Below are 14,615 nucleotides of genomic sequence, written 5' to 3' on the forward strand. Positions count from 1 at the left end.
ATGTGTGAGCTATTCTGACCTGGACACACACAAACACGCATCCGCACACATACACTAGTTACTGTACTTTTCTCTTTGTGAGGACTTTCAGTGCCATACTGCATTCCCCAGCACCTACTATGTAGCACATAAAGCAGCCAGCAGGGTGAAATGAACAGTAAGTGAAGGCCCATTAACAGGGCTGAAACATGCTGACATATTTTTGGGAGTATTGCTATTTTCTGCATGACAGGAGAGGAGGAGACAGAGCAGGAAATAATCCTCCAGAAGCTGAGCTCAAACTCACCTCGACCTGGTTCAGCAGACCACCCACGTTCAGATAATTGCTGCTGCCAGTATATCATTAAAGAATTTTAAAAATGTCCATGTCAGTTCTCATTCATCCAGGTCATGTTAATCCGTAAAGAGTCTAGATGATCCTTTGCTAGACCTCCAATAAATGAATTAACCCACCTATTTAACAAACATTAATAAGAATGTGTCTTATCATAGTCACATCTTTTAAGCACGTGGTTGTACTTGCCCATATGCCATGGCCTTTCCGTTATGTCACGGGAGCAGAAAAATCCCTCACATCACGACTAGATCAACATTCAGTGCTCCTTCAACAAACACGGCACATTTAACATGCTTAAACACGTTTTGGGAATCCTGCTCTCAGATTGATGTCAGGCTGAGTTCCTTTAAATATTAGCAGTGCTGCTAAAGTTACCGAATGAAACTGTACTTTGGCATCACAAGTGCAACACCATTTACACCGTCCTGAAAAAGAGTAATGAGGAAAACTGACAGGTACAGTGGAGGGGTGTGAAGAGGTGAATTGTGAACGCCGAGGGAAAAGTATTAATGATATACTTACATAGAGCGGAGCTTGCTGTGGATTGAGTTTCATGTCAGTGGATCCTGTAAGGAGACAAATAAGATGTTTTATGTTGCTCCAGCTCTCATAAATCAATACAAAAAGACCAAATGCTCTTGGAAATTAATGTTTATTAATATCATTAGCCATTTGAAAATATGCTTCGGTTAACAAATAACATTAGTAATATAATCACATTATCAATAACTGTATTTGTACAATCACTGCCAAAAAAAATATACTGTAAAAATATGCAGCTTTAAAACACAATATGTACGTCTGCTCTTCTGGAAGTCAATTTCAAGGTAAATTTATAGTCTAATAACATTTGGAAAGTGTAGAAATCCCTAATCATTTGATCAGATGGAAATGTGTTGCTAGGCCACTAGAGGTTATAGTTTAAATTCTTTAAGGGGCTCATAATATAGCAGTTTCAGGTAATTCTATAACCGTTCCCCTTCATGCATCACCTCGAAGCTTTCTCTGATCCTCGTCCCAACACTGATTATAGCTTGGGTAAACCAGTTAGTTACATAACCCTTACTTTAACCAGGAAAACAGGCTCAGCTGAGTGTGGTACAAATAACACAAATAAGTATGTTGATATATAATTGTAGGAGGGTTGATGGTAAACTTCTGTTCAGACACAAGTACGAAGGTTACAGAATGGAGGACTAATGACCTCATAACTGCTGCAGAACAGTTAATATAATCACTTTATTATTATTTAGTACCATTCAAAAGTGTTAATTTGAACAAAATACTTATTTGTGATTACAGTCACTGACTAAATGACAACAAAAATGAAGAATAATGGACAATCTAATGAAAAAACTGATGATTTTAGTGTGTTATTGAGCTAAAACAGACTATAATCAGTCAGGATTTATTGTTTCATAAAATGTTGATCTAAATGATTGTAAACACCCGTCATGCATGATCAGTGTTTGTGTTTGGGAATGCAGCAAAACCACATTTTCAGACATCTTTCCTGACCCAACAACCTGACGTCCTCCTGAAATGGAAGCAGAGGGTGTTTTCAACACCAAAGCCCAATTCTTGGCCTCTCTTTTATTTCAGTTGATCCAGGAAGATCAGCAGCAGGATTTACTGGCTCATGTTCACGTTTGAGTTCCTACTCCAAGTCTGGGATGCAAAGACCTCAAAGCTGATTTCTGGGCACAAGGTCAAAAGGCAGGAGGTGTGTAATTACATTCAAACAAGCATCCTGCAATTATGGACTTCAGGACAAATGGACTGGAAACCTTTTAGTTCAACGATGATAAAGGACACTGGCCTTCTTCCAGCCAGAGATGAATTCAGGGGACTGGTCAGGTCTGAGAGCCTGCGATTGCCTCAGTTATTTGGACAGACCATTTTCTTTTGTCTGCCATTCCCTGGCCCTAAAGCAAGTCCTCGCTGCTGGCCTCAGTGGTCAGCGCTGCATTAATCACATGAACCCCACAGCAAGGGAGGAGGAAACAAAAGGCCAGGATCTAATGAGTTCAACAGAAAACACCAAAGTGGTGTTTAGTAGACTTGGTGGAGCACCGAAGCATAGCTAGGCCAATTCACTCTCTGCAGTCCAGTGCAAATATCACTTCTCTTTTTCACTAAATACAGTAAACTGCTTCCTGCTAGAATTAGCTGGGACAGTCAGTAGTTCTAATAATACTCTGCAGTGTGATCCTCTTGTCTTTAGAGCACCAAGAAGCAGCTTCTGCAATGTACACAATGAGAGGAACCCCACAAACTGACACCGATGGTCTCCATTTATTCAGATTTGTGACAATTTCTCAAATGCTAATGCTGTAAACCTCAGACCAACCGCAGGTTCCACTTAACTGCAAAATGACTGTAATAAGAGACAGGGCAGCACCCTGGCATGCAAAGAATACTAATAAGAGACAGGGCAGCAACTGTCTCTTATTTCCAAACTTTTACAATAGATACTGTATACCTGTATTTGAACATATAAGTGTATTTCAATCTCAACTGTATAGTTTACATTGTAATTACTAGGTAGCACTTTGGTGTCTCGTCAGACTTGTCTGAGTTTATAAGTAATAGAGAAAATTGTAAAAATGAAGGGAACATGTCCTCCTCCTTAAACATAGCTGGCAATATGCAGGGTAATATGCTTTATATTTGACCTATTCCATCACATAATAAACAAGTGGAGTCAGGTGACAGACCAGCATTTCAAACAACAGGAAGAGGGATGATCGTACAGCTTTTTCCTATCTTGTATAGAATGTAGGTGTTGCTTATTGTCCAGATAAGATGCAAGCTATCCGCTGTGGTCATGTTGATGGTGAGAGATGTTTTTGTTCTGGGGTCTCATGACAGATGGGGTTTTTGGAGCATGCACAGGTCTCTTGTCTAGTTTAACTACAATTGTGGCATCTGAGTGTCTTGACCGGATAAGGAGGACTCCGATATTATCAGATTAGCATGTTAACCTGCACTTCAGTTGAGGTTATAGTCAGATTAAGGCAATAATTTGCATTTTCAAGTGTCATAAAAGTCCTTAATGAGCAGTTTATAGGATTTATATGCAAGAGACATGACATGAATTTGTTAACTTACAGGTCACAAATAACCTAAATCAAACAGAGCAAAGCTAAGCTACCCAAAATGTTTTGACCTTCACTTAGCCATCTTGAGTATGTTGATATACTGTATATTTGCAGTTTGGCCTACGGAAGACAGAGATGACAACATGCTCAAACTAATGCGAAACTGTCAGTCACCTTTATTAACTGCACTCCGCTCACATATTCACACAGAGTTGCTAACGCTCACAGCCAACACGCTCGTGCAAACAATTCCAGAATGGATGCAAATGTTTTATCGTTAATAATTTCAGCTTTTTTTGCGTGCAACTAGGCCTCAGGCCGATTTCACATAGCAAAGCTGTCACCAGAAACAGAAAGGATTTTTGTGCCACACATCACCGTTTTCAAACCTTTTCAACGAAACCACAAATCCTCACCGTTTTAGGCCATGAGTACAGTTAAAAAAAACCTTGACTGAGATGAGGGTGGATATTTCTAAGCCACAACAAAAACTGATTACTAGTGGATATTGTTGGGGGAACTCTAAGATTTAATGACCAGAACATTGTTGTGTGTTAGAGCATTGCAGCAGAAAATGAAAATGTCTGAAAATGAGCCAACAGATGGCCACCAAATGAATGCCAATCCCAGCATTTCACACTGGTAAATACTGTAAGGCTGCTGGTAGTACGGTAGGTTTACTGAGTTTTCTGTGTGTTTTAAGACAGTTTACTATAAGAAAAACTACCATCAATAGACTAAATGAACAAACAAAGACACTCTTCACATTATAAAATTGTTGTAATGAACTGGTTCAGGTGCTTGAATCTATAAATTTAAGAGTCACCCGGGGTGAACGTGAGAAAACATACCATCAAATATTTCAGCAACAATTTCCCCACAGCTACAAAAGAGCCAATTCCCAGAACAGAAACAGAAATGAGAGCTCAGTTCACAGGCCTGCGTCACAAAAATGGATGGCAACAAAAGTGTAGGCTTGCATATGATCCCTGAACATGAAGCACACTTTATTTCCATTGCAATCACTAACAGAGAGAAGTCAAACTCTTGCCAGTGCTGATAGAAAAATCACCAAAACTTCATCCAAACATAGTCTAATCAGCACAAAATCAGTCAGTCTGAAGCTATCCTGCTGTGGTTGTAATTTGATTCAATGTCATAGGTGAGAGTAGCGAGGGTGTATTTTATTCTGCTGGAAAGAGATCTAACACTACTTGATGCCAAACCAAGGGTCAAAACACATGTACACCACACAGAACAATACAAAGGCATCTCCTAAAGTTCCACAGGCAGCACATGCACAGGTCACGTCATATTCCTGACCCCAGTCCAACAAAACATCAGGCTGAGGGTGGAAGGAGAGTAGGCTCCACTGAAGGAAATGTGACACAGCCCACGTGGAGCCTGGCCCAGTCCACCCTGGCTCGTCCTGGATAGATACCTTTTTCAAGCATAGTTCGGCACCTTTGATGTGTTATTGTAAATATGTATCAGCACGACATATAATGGCTTAGAGTGACATGAAGAGCCAAAGAAACAGCGTTGTTAGTTTTACTGGGGAGAGGAATAAGCCGAAGGGAATTACGAGGTACTATTAATATCCATTAATGCCAGACACATACAAGCCACAAACTGCGTAATAATTCACTCTAACAATATGAGCACCCTACATCTAAATGAATCTTCTCATTCGGTCCTGCACAAAGAGATTTATTTTTTGCTCAGAGAAAGATTTTGATAAATAACATCTCCTAAAGCTCATATTACAGTCACCCAACACTTCTTGTTGAGATTACATAATGCATGAGCACCACAACACTAGCTGAACACACCCTTTAGCCTGCCGCCATTAAGTGATAGAAACCGGATTTGAACTGATGGTGAAAAGTGACTATCGTGCCTGTCCATGAACCCACAAAGTCATGGGGTATTATCCACGCATCAGTCCACGGTCATCATAAACGGCCTAATACATCAGAGCATAAAAAGTCCCTCAGTTTGGGGATAATAGCAGAGACATAGCACATCAGTGTTTTGAATGAAGCTGTTATGACTTCACAGGTCCCCCGGCTATCAGAATAAGCCTTAAGAGCCATGTGACCGCAGCGTGAATGGACAATGAATAGGATTAGAGTCACAATCCATAAATCAGACTGTCCCCTACAATAAAGATTCTTCAACACAACTGCATGCTGAGGATCACCGTGCGTTAGCAACACTTGTCTCTCTGTAAATGTCCGCTTTTAAATTGCGATCGTGTGTGCTTTGTTCTAATGCTAGATAGTTGATTACATTGTTGCATTACATAAAGGAGAAGTAGCAGAATGATCCATTTAAAAAACGTTGAAAGATTTCCTGTACGAACCATTACATCATCACCTTTGGCACAGTGCCCGCTTGGCCATTTCCACCAACAGCTACCGGACATTACATGATTGCACAAACTGTTTTTTACTCTTTTTGTGAGTCTTACAGGCTGCTCATAAACGGAATGTTGAGCCAACATCAAGAAGGTTTTATACATAGGAATAATCCTAAAAGTGTGCAATAAGACCGGAGATAAAGGAACACTCATAGTAACTTCAACCTTATCTTTTCTGCCTTCACAGGTAATCTGGTAGGACAATCTTTCTGTCACAAGGTCAGGGTTTTCCATTTGGTTTCCAGGGTTTTCCAAAGTCCTTGAACATCAATTGAGCAATTAATAAATTATCCCTGCATGACTCTATTGTGATATTAATCAAAAACATAAGCAATTCACACATCCAACTTACTGTTTAACAGGTTGAGTCATGGAATTCAGCTGTAAACAGGTTCAGTGCAAAGATTCAAAGTATTGATTTTTACATATCACTTTTTGTCCTTTAATGGAGTAAAAAAGTAAAAGACAAGCCAATTTTCGAATGCCTCCGTGTTTAATGAGCAGTGTTTCTGGGTCAAACTCTTAATAATGACAATTAAATCAGTTGAAGAATGTTACTGCGGGGCGTTGTTATGGGGACAACCGTCACCTAGGGCAGCTTAAAGAGGTTTTATGAATTTGGTTGCAGTCAAGGTCATGGAGGAGTCCGTAAAAAGGGACAGAAGCCCAATATAGACCTAGGGTGCCATCCAACACCGGGGCCACATGGTGGCCGAGGCAGGACTCAAAACTCAAGGAGATGTATGTTTACTACCTACAATCACAGAAGAACTGCATTCATTAAAAGACAAAGTGGTGAGGATGAGTGCTTGTTGCCTGCAGCTATAACATGGAGAAATGTCTTTTCTAGGATGCTCAGTTTTAAAGGTGGGATTAATAGGTCAAAAGGAAAGATAACATCTGACAAAAAGCACGTACTTGCTGCATACACACATTTACCACAGTTCTCCTGGGACCACATCCACAAATTTAGAAATAATATGCATCCAAAAACATGACCAATGTAGCATGTGAAGACCAGTATAACCAGGAAGGGCTGACAGAGGGCTGATCACATAGCAAGCGTGGATAAATCAATGAAAGGTAATCACTCAGAAAAGCTATTTGGGTGTTTATACCATCGTTTTCAGACTTAGAATTATTCTAAAATATCTCCATTTATGTGGTCCTGAAATTCTACAATATGTGGGTATTAGGCAGATCAAAAGTTACAAAGGTTTAAATTAGGGCAGACAAAATTAACACGTTAATGCGGATTAATCCATCATGATGATTAATCGGATTGAAAATCTTAACGCAATTACCGGTAACCCATCTGCAGTGGAGACTGACTCTGAAAGTCTCTGGCAACATATTTGGGCAGGTTTTTACGACGTTATCGTCGCAAATATGCAAAGGGGAAAGTTGATGCAGTAGTGACAGGCAACAGAAACAACCAGTACAGCATTGGCCGCCTTTGTACAAAAAAGATGGAACACTTGACCGGCATATAGTATACGCAGTAATCCTGAGCAATTCCATCTGAAAATCCCGTTGGCGTGAACCACACGTTAGTTGGGGGTTCTGCTAGCACTTATGACAAACCATCCCCCCTTCTTTCTTCTGTTTGCTTGTGCAAAATGAGACAGCAAATAATGTGGATTAAAAATGAATGTTTAATTGTGATTAAAATGAAATTATTCCACAGCAACCCTATGATTAATCTGATTAACTGTTCAACAGCGCTTTAGTTTAAATGAAGTGAAACATGTAAATAAGAAGATGGTGTTTTCTGTTTTTATGCTTTTCTTTGCGGTCATTTTGATTTTCAATAGCATTTTATTTCTTTGAATGTGCTTGAGCTTCGCTATTGAAGTTGGCAGTTACTTAGATTTGATTTTACTTTAAGCAGGAAGTCCCACAGATCAGAGATTTCTTTTGAGAGAGAGACCTGGCCACGATAGCAGCTACAAGTGCTACATTTAAAACTGCTCTGGAAATACTTTACACTTGGAAAATGAAAAGAAAAAACCTAGATTGCCTTTTCTGGGCAGACGAAAGAATGTCTGTGTCATAACATCACGGATCTATTTCGCCTTTGATAAAATATATAAAAAATGTCCTAAACAATTCCTAAACCCCTATAACATTTTCAATTTCTGCTAATAGATGAGTAAGGATAATGGTCCGGCGTGGTTTGATGTTTAACACAGATGTGTGTTTAAGCTCTCGAGCTTTCTCTAGATTAGCCGTAGTTATGGGTCACAACAATTCACACATTGGCTGCATTCCTTCATATCACAAATTCCCAAAGGAAAGGACAAAGTACACGTACTGAGCTTTGTACAGATCTGTTCTTCTGAAGCAGCTAAATTAGTCAGGACTACGTCACCTCCTCCACAACTGTACCTGTAGACGTGCCGTGATGACGGCCATTTAGATAGTCACGGCTGTTTGATTTAATCAAACTTAGCAATTGTGTGTATGAACAGATATGAGGCCGTGATGGTGACATGACCTCACCCTGACACACAAAAGCCGCCTCTGTGCAGGAACGGCACACAAATGCTGGCTGACAACACACGGCAGTGGGGATGAAAGGTCTCCTCAGTGTTTGGTGACAGTTATTACCCCCTCCACTGAAACCAAATACCTGTGGGCCCAGATAGCATTATCTTATTGTGCATGAGGCACACTGGGGGCTGGCCTGTAATCAGGGCAAGGCCTTCATCAGCCTTCTTCCCCAGGTTTGATCTCACCCCTCCCCCTGTCTTTCGACAGTGACGAGATATGCTGTGGCTATGGGCAGGTATTCCTTCATTCATTCATTCGGTGCGTAGATGTGAGCTGAGGAGGTGCACGTTTGCTCCCTCTATCTCCCCGCAGGTCACGGAGAGGTGAAGATTCTCAGTTCCCCAATCAGCAGAACGTTGGGTGACTGTCACTCAGTGCACCAGGGTGCCTTTGATAAACTAAAATTTGCACCAGTCTGAATCAGCCTTTTTTTTTGCACCATTTCCAAGTCAATAAAAATCCTAATCCACCTTAAAAAACATTCTTCAACAAAGTACTACAGAATCAGCAAAGGTCTTTTTGTTCCCAGTGTGCCAGCTGTAGTCGGATTTGCCAAACTGACCCCTTGCATGAAAACTAGGTGGGCAATATATTGATTTCAATATATTGCCCACCTAGGGACAATCTAATCTAATCTTTCACAATGACCAATATAATATTCCCCCGTCAAAGAACCTCAGTAATTCATTTACCCTGCTTGAGAAATAGTGTCACACAACATGGAAAGAACACTAAACACCGATGGATGACCAAATAAATGCAGATGGACGTCAGAGTTTTAGAAGAGGGAAAGGATCATTTGGAAGGTAAGAGGTTTATAGTGGACAATCCTGAGCAATGCAGACCTCAGGCTCACAGAAGGCTTCATCAGATTAACAATAGCTACGCTGTGGTCACCTCACATGTCTTCTTGTCTATCATGTTAGTTACAATGCTAAATAAACATCACCAAGCCATTCAGGCGGTACACCAGTGAAAACAAAATAGGTACTTTCTATGGTAAATCATGCAGGTTTAGTCAATCAGAAACTCTCATTTCTCCACAAATATGCATGTGATTTGGTGAGCAGTGATACCCTGCTGACCAACAACAGTTCGACGCACACAGACTCACTCTCGGTTTTAAAAAAAAACTGTTGCACTGTTTATGGGAACTGCAGTAATGAACATGACAGTAAAGAGCAGCTCACTTCCCCTCTGGAAGTCTCGATTCACCCCCGTTTTGTGGACTTTCTTTTAAACAGGAACTAAATATAATATTGCTTGTCAGGATAGAATACTTCTTTTAGCGCTTTTAATGACATGATACTGATTTTTTCACAATATATGTAGTGTAGATCTCCTCAAAATGGTATTGACCAATCTGTCAAAGCTGTTTAATTAAATGTATAAACAGAAATAAAAAATGAGGGGTGTGTCTGGGTTATTTTTATTTAAAAATGAAGATTAGTCTGTTTTCTACAGCAAAAGGACTTATGGTTACAGAGCCCAACTGAGATGAAGTAAACAGCAGATATTTTGGTTACGTATGCTTTCATGAAAGCCAGTAAGCGTCACCATTGAGGATGACGCTGCCTTTAGTTCATCACAGTCAGACTTGGCCCCAGGGACCACTGTCAGACAAAGCAGGGAGTGCCTCCAAAATCAAGATTAAACAATCTGAAAATTGCTTTTCCAGTTTTGTCACTATTAAGTACATAGCAAATATGTTAGCTGAAAGAAATTACCTAAGGATAAGAAAACTTACCCTGTTCATGTAGCTGCACTACTCAGGTGCGTGGTCACTTCATTGTACATCCACCAAGTGTTTGCTAGGCAGGTAGCCTCAGTAATGAGCACATGAGCTCCCACCACGCTAATTACGCCGAGCTAAATATGGCTTTGTGCTAACACAGACAGTAGGCAGATCAAAGCTGAGCCCTGATGTCAGAGGGGGAAGGCGGAGCCTGCCAGCCCCAGGTCAGGTGTCTTCTGCTGCCAGTGCACCTATCCTGTGGCTGCTCGCTAATAACACGCTTATTCAAAATGTCAGGAATGGGTGCATGCATGGATCAAAACAATCAGACACATTAAAAGTGTGATGCTACCCAGAGAGACAACTGACCTGCAGACAGTGCTGATGTAAAAGGAGCAAAGCTACAATTCAAAGATGTGGAAAATCTTGGATATGTGACACAAGACGGTAATGAAGTAGAGGTCAACAAGAAAAAAAAAAGAGTAGCAGTAGAATGGTGGGAAAATATTCAGGGTATTTGTATTTGGAAGCGGGGAAAAAACCCTCCTTTCAAAGTTAAAGCTTTTACAAGTGAATGCAAATCAGCGGAGCTGAAAACAGATCACAGTAATCGGTGAAGAGAACGTGTAAGCATGAATTAAAGACAATAAAATAGTGATCAAATTCAAAAACGTGCCGCTTCTTGTGCTCGCATGGTTGGTTTGTGTGAGCTACCTGCTGAACTGCTCAGGCTTGACTTTAATTTGTCTTTGAACAGAAAAAGCTTTTAAAATTGATTTAAATGTCACCGGTGCTGACGTCTTGAAATAACAGATATTCCCACAAGTTCCTCCAGGCTGATGCTTGACTGAGGCCTGTATCATTGCAGTCAGTCAGTACAGAGAGTTCCAGACATCAACTGTGTGTGTGTGTGTGTGTACTGTATTTTACATTCAGCTTGCATCCATACTGCACGTGACTTGATTGACTGAGCTGGTCTGCAGCCCAGTCCTCACAACCTTCCAATTCCTCTTGCATCACTGTTCTTGAGAAGCTCATTTCATTCTGAACATTGTTGTTTGAGTGGTTGTTTGTCTTTTTCATATATTTTGGTGTTTTGAGGCATCCACAATAAATGCAAAATGTGTCATAATTTTCGTCATTCAAATATATTTGAAATGGTAATTTGTTTGATCATTTTGTACAAGTTTATGCCCCAAAATACCATCTGTAGGGGCACCAACGTGGCCTCTAAAAACCCCCATCTGCACCCTCAACTGCTCAGTCTCACAGGACAGATCGGACAGTTGTTGACACAGATTGAATCCAATCTGAGGAGGAAGTCAGAAGGTTGTGGTGGCTGCAGAAGCATGCTGCAGGAGAAAACCAGCATTGCCTTGCACAGTATTTCTACATGCTGCAAAGCCGAGTGCTCTTTTGGAAGAGAGAATGTCCTGCTGCTTGACGTGCTGAGAGGATTCCAGTGATTCCTGTCTTAGCAAAAACTAAGTCAAGGCTTTGTTGTGACTATCAGCAGGGAATTCAGCAGCCAGCCACCCTCTGGGACATTTTACACCAATACTAAAAAAAAAAAAAAAGCTTTACCTAAAAAACCAGGATCGGCACTATTTCCTTTAACGCTTTAATTCTGTGTCATCACAAGGCTGGTAATTTATATGTCTTCAATAGTCGTTTAATTACGGGTTTACAGAGTTGGGGAATTGGTTCGGTGCCACCTGGAGCCAGCACATTCCATTTGGTAATTTACAGTATTTAACTAGAAGCCAACAGTTTTTTTTGCCTTCCTGCGTTTAGAATTCAGGTATTCCAATTCCAAATAATTTCAAATGTGAGGGTTTACTTTGAAATGTGTGTGAAATTCCACCTTACTTATACTTTTCCATCCATCTTAATTCCTGCTAGTATTCAGAATGGGAGGCTGCTGCATGAGGGCAGAGGTGTGTGTTCTACCATATTTGGAATCAGCCTCAGAGACACAAGCATACAGAAGAATGTCAAAAAAAAAATTAAAAAATGTGGAATTAGTTTGTATTTCAGTTTTAGACATAAAATGAGTTAGGAGCAACGGTCGAATGTGTAAAGCGGACACGCCTGTGTGAAGTTTCAGGAAGGAACAGGATCCTTTAACATTGTCATATCCTCTAGAATACAATGAGAATGGTGCACACCCACAGACAGAGGCAGCTGCTCTGATCTCCAGTGGAAACCATCTGCATGCATACTTAGATAAGCTGCAGTCTGACCCTGAAACACAGAGAGCTGCACACACTGAGTCAACTGACCATAAGAATTCTCTCCCATGAGTCAAAATCAGTGACTGTAAGGGTCCCACTAACCACTGCCTGTCCCCTAGAAACCACATTCTAACCTAGGAGAGTGGAACGTGTGTTAGAGGTAGAACATGTCAGATTTCTGTGCAGTTCACTGTAACGACACCAGGTCCGACACAGACAGGCCGGCACTGGAGTATCTCAGATCAAACATGAGGGTGGAATCCAAGGTCCCTCTTATTCATCCAGGAGTTAGTCCAGGGTAGAGCAAAAACATTGAAAGATAAGTACAAAAAAATGCATAAGAAAATGTGCCATGTTTACAGTTATGACTCACATTTCCCCACCTTTTTCTCACAGTGTGACTTTTATCTGGTTTAGAATGCTATTCAAAGAAGGTATTTGCCAAGCTGAAGAAATAAAATGAGGGGAAAAAATGCCCTTTTTTTTTTTTTTTTTTTACAACATTCTGTTAATGATTGTGTACATCAACACAAAAAGGAATCACACTTCCACTGTGTGGGAGAGGAGCTAAATAAAGCTAATTATGCTATTTAGGTTTGCTGCAAAGTGGAAGGTGACACCATTAACGTTTGCATCCTTGCCAATGCAAGCTGCAGCTTCTCGTCTGTGCAAAAGCAGAACCCTTGGTACTGAGAGAGCGATATGAAGGCTCAAGAGAAGAATGTCACAAATTCTCCAAATCAGAACGACACAAAACTTGTTCAGGTAAATGAAAGTTTGGATTTTCCTTTGGAAGTGACTCCTGTCACATGGCCACTTGTGCCCCCAGATGCAATGGTTGTGGTAAATCTACAGCTGATATGGGTGTTATAAGACATGGAAGCGGATGGAGGCTGCATTTTTGTGCTTGGTCCTTGGCTGAGGTCAAACGAGTGTGAATTAATTAGTAGGCCATGTGTACATCCTCCCACACACATGAAAAATACCGAAAAAATAAAGTCACTTCACCGTGATTTTCTTTTCCTCAATCCTGTGACTAATGTCTGGCAACTCAACAGTCATTAAACACACGAGATTATGTAGAATAAATTTAAGAATGACGTCACGGGGCAATTCATTAGTCAAATTTAAAACAGATTAACTTGTGAAATATATTGACGGTTCGACTTTGATACCAGTGACTCAACAATACGTGTTATGATCTAAAGCAAGGTGCGGGTTTCCTTCACATATGTTGAATTTATGCTACCTAAACATAAATATGGTCATGATAACTAGGGCGGGTCATTCCACGTGATTTTTAAAAAGCGCATCGGTCAGTGTTCAAAACCACCTTCCTCAGTTTTATTAAAGTTGGGGTTAAAGGACCACTTTTGTTACATTAGTGTGGGCAGCTGATGTTCACAGAAACGTGAGAAGTTCGCCCACTGAGCCCTGCAGGCTGTGAAAGAGGATGTCATGGCTACCAACCAACAAGTTTAACCCTGCGCCAGAAGCCATTTCGACCATTTCTCCTGTTATAAGCAGCGACAGATAGAGAGGCCGAAGTTAGCATGTGTGTGTTCGCATCCAGTAACAAAAAAAAATTTAAAAACCAGGCAACATGGTTTTCTTACCTCAAGCAGAAGTAGCTCAGTGTGGAATCCTGGAAACCTTTGGACGCATAATAATCCTCGTCCGGCTCGGGGAAGTCTGCGGCGTGTCCTTTACAAAGTGTTTTAAAGTAATTAGAAGAAGACGAGCGTGGCTCTGCCCCGGTTACCCAGTGGAGAAACCACCGAACTTTCTTACAGTTGCTGGTGTTTCCCAGGACAACTCTGAGGGAGGGGCTATTCTGACCCCCATCAGGGGAGAGGGGGCACTTTAAAAACCCCGCTTACACACTCCACCTCCCAGGAGCGAGGCAGACACAAATCTACGTTAATTAGTAAACGGTTTAAGGCAATTTAAATCGTTCCGATATGTTGTTAAAGATTAGAGGAAGAGTGGCTCTCGCGCTTGTTGAAGTCAGCAAAAGTTTACTAACGTCCGGTCTGGGCTTTTCACAATAAAATGAATTACTTCACCGTTAAGGGTGTTCAGATAAAAGAGACGTGAGGGGGAAGAACTGTTTACTTTAATCGTTTACCTTCCCTTTAAAATGTCTCATGCTGTAGTCGGTTTCACTCCAGAAATACGATGTTTGGTTTTCTATTAAAAAATTCCAAAATGAGAATGTGACTCATCCATAGAT

General features: G+C 40.8%; 1 protein-coding gene across 7 annotated transcripts in view; it reads right to left on the reverse strand.

Annotated features, from left to right (window-relative positions):
* The window catches only part of LOC130515042 (A-kinase anchor protein 13), an 86,761-nt gene extending 72,376 nt beyond the window's left edge, over positions 1-14,385 (reverse strand). For 3 of the 7 annotated variants that reach the window (XM_057015060.1, XM_057015049.1, XM_057015040.1), the window contains exons 1-2: positions 13,999-14,385; positions 860-903 (exon numbers count right to left, since the gene is read on the reverse strand). In XM_057015060.1, coding sequence (XP_056871040.1) covers positions 860-892 — 33 coding nt within the window. In that variant the 5' untranslated portion in view covers positions 893-903; positions 13,999-14,385. Of the gene's footprint in view, positions 1-859; positions 904-10,160; positions 10,296-13,998 lie in introns of those variants that run through there. The other 4 variants (XM_057015067.1, XM_057015024.1, XM_057015074.1 and 1 more) reach the window with 3 other exon arrangements.
* Between the last annotated feature and the right edge of the window lie 230 nt (positions 14,386-14,615).

This window comes from Takifugu flavidus, chromosome 2 (genome assembly GCF_003711565.1).
Source record: "Takifugu flavidus isolate HTHZ2018 chromosome 2, ASM371156v2, whole genome shotgun sequence".
Taxonomy (NCBI): Eukaryota; Metazoa; Chordata; class Actinopteri; order Tetraodontiformes; family Tetraodontidae; genus Takifugu; species Takifugu flavidus.